This window comes from Setaria italica, chromosome V, assembly GCF_000263155.2.
Source record: "Setaria italica strain Yugu1 chromosome V, Setaria_italica_v2.0, whole genome shotgun sequence".
NCBI lineage: Eukaryota > Viridiplantae > Streptophyta > Magnoliopsida > Poales > Poaceae > Setaria > Setaria italica.
The window spans coordinates 11,223,488-11,233,597 of record NC_028454.1 but is presented as its reverse complement, the minus strand read 5'-3'; the positions used below and the strand labels follow the sequence as shown (position 1 = coordinate 11,233,597).

The following is a 10,110-nucleotide window of genomic DNA, read 5'->3' as shown; positions in this document are numbered from 1 at the left end:
AACAAAATGCATGGAAAATAAAATGGGTCAACAGACCGCAACGTTATCGGCATCCGACATCCCGCTAGGATTCTCTCGAATGGCATCAGCATAGAAGGATGAAAACTTCCCCACTTCGGCCTTGATTATGTCCCAACGGCTCTATAAAGACCTCAAACTCCTTTTTGGGTAGGATCCCCTCCTCAAATTGTACCGCTACACAATCCTATCCCACATGCGATCTTTTTTTTTCGCGGTACTTGTAATTGGGTCACAGCTTATTTCAAGCCATGACTTCACAATGTTTACATCTTCGTCTGGGTTGAAGTTGCCTAACTTGGTCCTATTGATAGCCTTTTTCCTCCTTCCTTTTCCTATAGGAGCTAGCGCTGGAGGGACGAGCACTTCCTCCACATCTACCTTATCATTTTGCACAGATGCATGTGCCATTTCAGCTGGATGAAACACTTATGGACCATTGGTACTTGGATAAATCATTGGGACATTGGGTGGAAGCTGCTCGAATCCTTGGGGGAACCAAGATGGAGGACCTTGGTAACCATGCATGTATGGGTTCCAGGCAGCCTGGTAGGGAGAATTGTTGCCACCAGAAAAAGCTCCCTGTGATCCATCAGGAACATTGGACTGGTTAGAGTCCATCCTGAAATCACAGGCAAAAAAGATATCAATAGTAGCACATGACATGATTTAAGCATGATATGTGAGTATGTAAAGTTCTCGTGAGCCACCAAGTTTAGATTAAATGTAGGGCACAACTTACTTTTTTCAAGTAACTGATCAAAACCCACCAAGTTTGTTCATGAAAAACAGAGTCCTAGTACAAAATTATTTAGCATAAGAAATGACCTGATAAGCAGAAAAATTCAGACAAATAGTGTTTAACTTTATTAACTCTATACATGTTTTTTTTTCATTTCCACTATGTGATCTTGCAATTATCTTCTCAGGAACACAAGACAAAAAAAACTCTCAAAGAAGGCAATGGTAATGCCATTATCCCTATGCCACTTATGCTGGATAACGAAGCAGAAGAAAAGGCATTTCAGAGAAGGCACTAGTAATGAAGCAGAAGCTCCATATTAGAATGGCATGTCTGGTGTTCAGGCTAAATGTCAAGGTTTGGTACCTATTAGATTAAGGCATAATATTTAGATCTTTATTTGCAAATACTCATGTGCCTCTGTAAATTGCCTTAGCATGTTCTTTTCTCCGAGATGCAACATAGAAGCAAGCTAATTATTAATTAGCAGCAAGTGCCAACAAGCAACAAGTGGGAACGTGCCGGCTGCAATATCCTCAAGCATCAAAACCCAATCTAGTTAACCCTAAAAGATTTGACACCGAACAACCTAGATCTTGGACAACCGCAGGGGGTAGCAAGGGTGAACATACCTGAGTTGGGCAGGACCCTAGTTGGAGCGCGCGGTGGAGCTCTCATCGGATGTGCCCGCCTGAACCGGTGAACCTCGCCGCCGCCGCTTGCACAGATGGCTGCCCTCTCGCCGAACCTTTCCACGCTTGTTTCCACCTGCCACGCTACTCCGGCCGCCAGATCAAGCCTCCTCCTTCGCTCCCCCACCTCCAAGGCCCTCGGATCTAGGGTACAACCTGCCTTCTCCAGGATGGCACCCTTCTCTTGCGCCGAATAGATCGGTCGGAACTGCCGCACTCGGCCTATTCAGTGCGACGTCGGAGGCACACTCTCGTCGACACCCTCCTTCGGCAAGTCACAGTGCAGCCTCTCTTCGGTTCCGAGCACAGGCGCAAGGGTGGTGTGGTAGGGACTGGCGGCGGTGGGAGGCCAATGGCGTATCCCTGGGAGTCCAGTGGAAATAGAGGGACGGAGCCGATAAACTTGTTTACCGTGACGCTCTAGTACCGCGGTGCGGGTAAATTTACGCTATATATGTACTGCATGAACGGGTAACATGGCTATTTTGCCAACAAGAGACATGCGAGAGCTAAAGGGGGATCGGGAAGCGAGGAATGCACGGTGAAAGGGGTTTGGGGGGAGTGAGGAGCACGCGGATTACCTCGATGGTACGTGGGCGCAGGCATGGGGGCGAGCTGCGGTCTCTTCTCTAGCAATGGTGTCAGGAGGTGGTGATTGTTCCTTGCGTTTGCTTCGGTTCGGAGGTGAGGGGTTCAAGAGGAGGGATCGATATTATCATCATGCTTCGAAAAGCCCCGGCGCCGATCGGCTTGTTGATCCGCGATAGGCTGGGCGAGGAGCGGCCAAAGGGCCTCAAACGAGGCGCCAACAGACTTGCTGGGCTCCTACATTGCCTTGCGAGAAATGTTCTCATTTTGCCTGCATTACGAATCTGCAACAAAATGGAAATTAGCCGGACGAGCGAAAGGGAATTCGAATTCAAGTTGCGGTTTGCGTGAATTTGAAGGGGAAATGGATGCTGGGAGCATACAGTACAGTGTACCGGTTGATGTTTCGATCTTGGCTTGGCAGGACAGAATCCATCTTCAGTCGGCTGCCTCCAATGGCAATACGGGCTGAAATTGCCAGAATTGGCCGAAGGCCCTCCTTCGGCGACCCCATTGTATATCAAGCCCGATGGAGGCTGAAAGAGGCTGCCAAGAATTAGAGGAGATCTCAGATTTTGGGATTGGGGGATTTATGGGATGAACAAATGGGGATTTCTTGATTTTCTTGGGAGCAAGAACAAGAGATCTTTGGGGAGACGAACACGATGAAGCCATGGTATGTGTGAAGCTAGGGGGATGTTGTTGAGGATGGTTGTGGGGGAGACTCAATTGAATCGAGTGAAGGAGCGAGCTTTCAAAGAGCCTCTTGTGTCCAGACTTCATAGAGAAAAGATGGAGGTTGAAGAAAGGGGTGACCGGAGGATTGGCATGGGGCTGAGGATGGGCCCACGTAGCAGTTGCTGGGCCACGGCCCACGTGGTACGGTAGATCAGTGGATCACAGCAGGCAAGGCGCACATCCAACCAAAATAAACCAATGGTAAGAGCAACTACAAAAGGCTGCTAATCTTACCCCAAAACCTTCTTTAGGGAAAAAAAAGAGAAAAAAAGAACTCCAACAGTCCACCTAAAACTCCCCAGAAGATTAGCGGCGGAAAAAAACACCCTTCGCCCCGCATATATTCGTGACGCCCGGTCTTCCCCAATCCGCCCATGCGCGTTTTTTTCCCGGGCGCACACACTAGGGCGCCGGCCGCCCCGCAGCACCCACCGACCGCGCACCCGAGCAGTCGGACCTTCCTGCGCACGCAGCGGCGGTGGCGGGGTGAGGGGCTGCGGCACCGGCGGGGCGAAGGGTGGTGGCGGCCAGGCGAGCGGCAGCAGCAGCGCCAGCGAGGTGAGCAGCGGGGCGAGCTGATCCCCGGGTTGTCGGAGGAGGTGGCAAGGGAGTGCCTCGTCCGGGTAGGCTTCAACCTGCTGCCGTGCTCCGCCGCATCTCGCGCTAGTGGAAGTCAGAGGTTGCTACGAGCGAAGCTTCCCGGTTTCCGGGATTTTGGGGTGCGGCAAGGGTCTGGGCAAGGGCGGCGCCAAGCACCACCTCAAGGTGCTCCGCGACAACATCCAGGGCATCACCAAGCCGGCGATCCAAAGGCTGGCCAGGAGGGGCGGCGTCAAGTGCATCTCCGGCCTCATCTACGAGGAGACCCGCGGAGTGCTCAAAATCGATGCAGTGTTGCTCATGGCTCTATGTTGTGTACAATTGTCTTGTTGTTTCTTTGGAGAACCCATCAGAACTAATCAACCTGCAATCTGAAGAACCGCAAGAATTATATGTATCTGTGGTGATTTTTAATTTGTTGGTCTCCTTGGTTCAATCTGCAAAGTTGCATTCCTGTGCTGATTGATGCTTGTTTCAGGCTTCCGTTTGCGCTATTTGCTTGGTTTCTTTGCCTGATTCGGAGTCTGGAAACATTATGTTCTCTGCAGCCAATTGATGGGTGCTTTTGTGTAATGCTATTCTAGACTCAATTGTAAGCGTAAATTCAGAAAGCTGCAAAGTGAAGAAATGAGTATATTGACGTTCACAAAGCGAGAATGGAACAAAGGTCAAGGGGTACGGGTGCTTGTTTCAGATTTCTACCTATTTTGAGGTTGGGATCTTCACCATTTGTCTGGAACTTTTGCATTAGCAGTTTCAAACATTTAAATTGGACCTCAATGGTCCGGAAGCGACCACATGCCTCAATGGACATGAATCCTTACTTTGATCCGACGTGACTTGGAGGGTGCAGGATGCAAGGGCTGCCGGCGTGACTTGTCCTCCGTGCGTAGGGGCTGCCGGTGTGACTGGAGGGCGCAGGACTGCTCCTCCGTGCCCAAGGGCTGCCGGTGTGATTGGAGGGCGCAGGACTGCTCCTCCTTGCACGGGGCTGCCGGCGTGAGTCCTCCGTCCGCAGGGACTGGTGGCGTGAGAGGGGTACCGGACGAAGGATTTTGACGGGTACCGTGCGCACAGGGGTTGGTGACGTGAGGGGGCTCCTGGTCGTGGTGGTGGGGAAAAAAAGCAACGGATTCTAATGGGCCCAATACGATGACATGACCTGTTTTGAATTATTAGGAGATAGTTTTTAGCGATCTGTTGTGGGTTGATATGTTTTTAGGAGAAAAAAATTTAGTATAGCCCCCAATATCTCATTTAGGAAGAATTTTTTGGAAACTCCTGGAGTTGCTCTGACACCAGATTATTATCACCGTGCAAATGAACTTTGGTAGGCGTTCAACCACAAAACGGTGGAACAAACAATATATCGAAATAACAAGTGACAATGGACAAGTAAGAGTCAGCTAAAAACCCTTTTGTGCATGACATGAAAATAGCTAAAATCATAACTATGACCGTGTGGCACCAGACACGCACCACTATGGTAATCAGTGGAGTCAAATGTATTCCTCAGCATGGATCAATCCCTTTGCAGCAACAGCAACCACCCCAAATGGACCGTTAATTTGTCGTTCGCTTCCAAACCTTTTTGCATGATCTGAACTCAAAGTAACTAGCCCTATCTGATCCTGCACTAATTGGAAATAGGCGTAGCATGGTCATGAGGCCCACTGGCAGTGGCACCGTTTGGATCGTGCTCTGGGCTCTCTCTTCTCCACTGGGTAGCTCGGGCCCGGTTCGGGACGGCTCCGTGCGTATCCGCAGCACGAGCAGCTCTTATCCGCGCCCTCCCCTCCCTAAACCCTCAACCAGTCACCCATGGCGATGGCCGGCGCCGCCGCCGCCGGTCGCTGCCTCCTGCTCTCCCGCCCGTCCCCCCTCCGCCTCCGCCTCCTCCGCGCGGCCCTCTCCACCGCCGCCCCCACCCTCACCCCCACCTCCGCTCCCGCTCCCCCTCCGCGGCACGAGCTCCTCCTCGAGCGCCTCCGCCTCCGCCACCTCAAGGACTCCTCCTCCCCCGGCTCCCCGAACCTTCCCCCGCGGGGGAAGGCGGCGAGGGGCGGGGAGCGGACCTCGCAGCACCCGCAGCAGGGGAGGAGGGTCGAGGCCGCGGAGAGCTTCGAGGAGCTCGGGCTCGGGGAGGAGGTGATGGCCGCGCTCGGGGAGATGGGCATCTCCAAGCCCACGGAGATCCAGTGCGTCGGCGTTCCCGCGGTTCTGGACGGCACCAGCGTCGTGCTCGGCTCGCACACGGGATCCGGGAAGACGCTCGCCTACCTGCTCCCTCTTGTTCAGGTACTTCCTTCTTCTCAATATGGTGTTGCTTGCCTGTACAATTGTAATAATCGTGGAGGAAAGAGTAAATTGCTTTGCATTATGCATTCATTTTTATTTCACCATTGTTAGCTCATGATTTTAGTAAAACGATGGTACACGACTTATGTCATTGAGGATCATTTCTTGTCCTTTGAGACGTTTTCCACTCATTTTGTAAAATCGATTGAGGTGCCATGTTTTCATCACTACGAATTCCTGATGGCTGCTTGCTGCTATATCATCTAAGGCTATTGAAGCCAAGAAAAAATTTATCGCCCATGCAAGTCATCTAATGACAAAGCGTGATTACAAACCTAATATGTTATAATCTTATTGGATTTGAATAAAGCAGTTTTTTCTTTCTCCAAACTAGAAATTAGGGATTTTCTCCATTATATATATCTGTGAGTCAGGATATGCCTAACAAAAGGTAACCATGGCACTTTCTTTATCTTGTAGCTACTTCGGCGTGATGAAGCAATGTTGGGAATGTCAATGAAGCCAAGGCGGCCAAGAGCAGTAGTACTCTGCCCCACAAGGGAGCTAACTGAGCAGGTTGGTCATGATACAAACTATTTTCTGGTAACAATGCTATATCTTGGTTGCAGCAGTAGTTCATGCACATTGCTCAAACTACAGGTCTATCGTGTTGCAAAGTCCATCAGCCATCATGCGCGTTTCCGGTCAACGATGGTTAGTGGAGGCACCCGTCTAAGACCCCAGGAAGATTCTTTGAACATGCCTGTTGACATGGTTGTTGGTACTCCTGGAAGGATCTTGGATCATATTAAGGATGGTAACATGGTTTACGGTGATATTAAGTATCTGGTATGTTATTAAGTTTGTGTGACAGATACATACCATTTTGTGACATCTTCACTGTTCTCCTAATAGTCTTATTTTGATTTTTTTTTTTTTGCGTTTGCAGGTTCTGGATGAGGCAGATACAATGTTTGATCAAGGCTTTGGACCAGACATACGGAAGTTCCTTGCTCCATTGAAAAATCGTGCCACAAAGCCTGGTGATCAGGGGTTCCAAACTGTATTAGTTACTGCTACCATGACAAAGGTCTTATGCTCACCAATCATCCCTCCCTCCAAACCTATCTGATTCTCTGCTTGTAATTCATATATGGCATACATGGTTAGTACACACTGCTTATTGGTCCACCTTTAAAGCATCTTACTTGCTGCACCAATTACTATTTAAGTACAAAATATTTTGACCTCTTCCATGTAGCAGTATTGATACTTCAGATATACATATACTCCGTCTGTTTTTAAATATATGATGTTTAGGACAAGCTAATTAATTGAAAAATGAATTAGTTAACTTGTCCGAAACGCCATATACTTAGAAACAGAGGGGGTATTGTTTAATTAGTTATTGTTATTATGTATTTTAATCCCCTTTTTTCGGTATTCCTTTACTGCAGGCTGTACAAAAGTTGATTGATGAGGAATTTGAAGGTATTGTCCATTTGCGGACATCAACATTTCAAAAGAGAGTTGCAACAGCACGACATGACTTTATCAAACTCACTGGCTCAGAAAACAAACTTGAGGCTCTTCTGCAGGTTAACTCTTCACTCCTCTCCTATGCACATACACCTGTCTTTCCATCCAATCCAAGCTACTTTCGAACTGGACATTTTTGAAAGAAAATTCAACAGACTAGTTTTGTATTTGTATTCTCCATTTCTTGTTATATCTTGTTGTCAGTACAATTATGTTTCTTCTTTGTAAGACATATGTCGTTTTCTGGTACTGTGTTGTTCCACTCTGCAAGAAGTCCGAATGAGAATCTTGCACCTCCTCCTTTTTATGATAAATATAGCAGAAATAATTCAAATAATTGCAGCCTCTGACAACTCATCCTCTTTAATCTGCTTGGACACGCTCCAATACTCATAGGAAAATCCCCAGCCATATTCAGTATGCCTGTGCCTGCAATCAAATAAATTGCCCCAAGGGCCCCATACTCTGTTGGGTGGATGAATTTTATGCCAATTTTTGTGAAAATGTGAAGTTGTGAACTATGAATGAAATAGTAAACACACTATTGCATCTGGAATTCAATTAAGAAGTGATCTTTCTCAAAACATCTTTGGCCTCCTGCTAGTTTGGGCCTTTGGGGTAATCTGCGAGGCAGAGTCATTCTTTGCTTGCTTTTATCATTAATCAAGTTTTATTTTGTCCTATGTGGACTTTAGTATTGAATGTGGCAGAGTCGGAAGACAGAGGCAGAACTGCAATACACATATATTTAAAACTATCTAACTCATGAGATAATGAAGAACTCTATTTTATGTAGGTTCTTGAGCCAAGCTTGGCGAAGGGAAACAAAATTATGGTGTTCTGTAATACTTTAAATTCAAGTCGCGCAGTGGACCATTTTCTGACTGAGAATCAGATATCTACTGTTAACTATCATGGAGAGGTCCCGGCCGAAGAGAGGTTTGTTGTGTTTCTTATTCTGTTCTGTTTTTTAAGCAGGTGACTTCATTTTTATGAGACCTGGTAATCAATTGTAGAGTTGAGAACCTGAACAAGTTCCGTAATGAAGAGGGGGATTGCCCAACATTGGTATGCACTGATCTGGCAGCTAGAGGTCTGGACTTGGATGTTGACCATGTCATCATGTTTGACTTCCCATCGAATTCGGTATGCGTTACACTTACTACATGGTCTGATTGCATTTACTCCCATCATAGTGATTCTTATGCACATCTATCTTGTAATTATCTTTTGTGTTTTTAGATTGATTATCTTCACAGAACTGGAAGAACTGCACGCATGGGAGCCAAAGGTAACGATTCTCAGCTATAACTGTACGCATTTACTTGCTCTTTATCATTTCTTTGCTAATCATGTATTCTATTCACTATGATCCGTTATATTTTTGTCATGACCTAATTACGGACCAGAAACTACCCTCCATTGTTGAAGCTTAGGTTACCATTTCAATGTCTTCGCTGCAGAGAAACTTTGCTGTTCATTCAGTAAAAGAATTTTCAATTGTAGTTTGGATAAAAAAAAGTCAGTTACACTTTTCAAGCTTAGAAAAAAAAAGGAATAGAATAAAGGGAGTTTGAAATGGCTCCTGTGAAACAAAATAATATGTGATTTTGTGTCAGAAGGGAGATGGGTTAGCAAAAATATGTTTGCCACTCAGAGATATCCACAAACAGTGAGTAGTCGTGGCTTTATGATCTTTGGACAGGGAGCAGTTTTGCATTTTCATATTCTGTCTACTCATGAATCCTCATTGTCATCCCAAATGCAGGGAAAGTTACAAGCCTTGTGGCTAAGAAAAATGTGGCTTTAGCTACAAAGATTGAAGAGGCCATGAAGAAAAATGAGAGCTTGGAAGCTCTGACAACTAACAATGTCAGAAGGGCTGCGAACCCACAGAGTGCGAGCACCAAAGGAAGGACCTCAAGGTCGGCTAAGACTTCAAGTGCTCTTAAAGTTGTCAATCAGAAGGGTAGAAGAGGAGTTGTGCTATCTAGCAAGTCATCTAGGACTCCCAAGGACACGACTTCAACCCGAAGGCGCTTACCACCAAAGATTCAGCCAAAAGCGAAAAAATCGGCAGCACCCCAGAAAGCGAAGCTGGTGAAACCCGCAAATAACAGCGTGAAGGTTTCAAAGAGCAAAGCAAAACCAGCGGGTCGAAAGGCGAAGGGTGATATTCTGAACAAGTTGGGAACTAAGCTCAGCGTGGTCGGATTTAGAGGTCGCAGCTCAGGCAAATCTGCGCAATCTTCATAAGAGGCCTGGAGATTTTTGTCCCTGCTTAAGAAAAGGTTGAGATTTTGGATAGGGCACCCTGTAAATATCTGGGGCTTATTTCTTCAGTTTTTTTTTTCCTTGCGGGCTTACAAGTTAAAGAATAGAATCGAGATCTTAACACAAATCTTGTAATATCTTACTTCTGCATAGACTTTGGAATAATATGTTGTATTACTTTTACCCACAATTCTGTCGAGTACTCGGGTGTATGTATGCTCATTGTTTTTTAAATTCTGGAAACTGGCCTTGCCTACCTTCGATATCCACCATTTCGCATTGCTCAGCACTCTAGGACTAGCATCTGAATGCATTTGCCCACGTCAGATTGAAGACGGGTGCTTTCATAGTTGTGCTCAGTTTGTTACAAGATTGAAGCGATCGACAAATTTCAAAATCTCGAATTCTAGAATGCTTCTAGAAGGATCGCTAAAAAGAACTTTCCAGAAGGGAATGGCACAGAAAAGTGGGAACAAAGCGCTCGAAAATATCTGTTCGGAGACACGGATAGGACCACCAGACACGTGCCATCACTCCTCTATGACATGTGGGCCCAGAAACAACACTGCCTCCTAGAGAAAGACCATTCGAAGGACAGAACTCTAATCTATTCTAGATTCT

At 46.7% G+C, this 10,110-nt stretch overlaps 1 protein-coding gene across 1 annotated transcript; it reads left to right on the top strand.

Moving 5' to 3' along the window:
- The first annotated feature begins 5,145 nt into the window (after window positions 1–5,145).
- On the top strand, window positions 5,146–9,754 carry LOC101774208 (DEAD-box ATP-dependent RNA helicase 39). Its single transcript, XM_004968400.4, has 9 exons — window positions 5,146–5,676; window positions 6,157–6,252; window positions 6,337–6,525; window positions 6,626–6,766; window positions 7,134–7,274; window positions 8,012–8,154; window positions 8,232–8,361; window positions 8,458–8,506; window positions 8,984–9,754. The coding sequence occupies exons 1-9, from the start codon at window positions 5,200–5,202 to the stop codon at window positions 9,469–9,471; spliced, it is 1,854 nt and encodes a 617-aa protein (XP_004968457.1). The 5' UTR covers window positions 5,146–5,199; the 3' UTR covers window positions 9,472–9,754.
- Window positions 9,755–10,110: the final 356 nt, after the last annotated feature.

Bases quoted from the DNA above. Each gene is read 5' to 3' on its own strand.
- LOC101774208 (XM_004968400.4), top strand. From the start codon at position 5,200: ATGGCGATGGCCGGCGCCGCCGCCGCCGGTCGCTGCCTCCTGCTCTCC. The intron at 7,275-8,011 runs GTTAACTCTTCA...TATTTTATGTAG, and splicing joins AACTTGAGGCTCTTCTGCAG to GTTCTTGAGCCAAGCTTGGC. The intron at 8,507-8,983 runs GTAACGATTCTC...TCCCAAATGCAG, and splicing joins TGCACGCATGGGAGCCAAAG to GGAAAGTTACAAGCCTTGTG.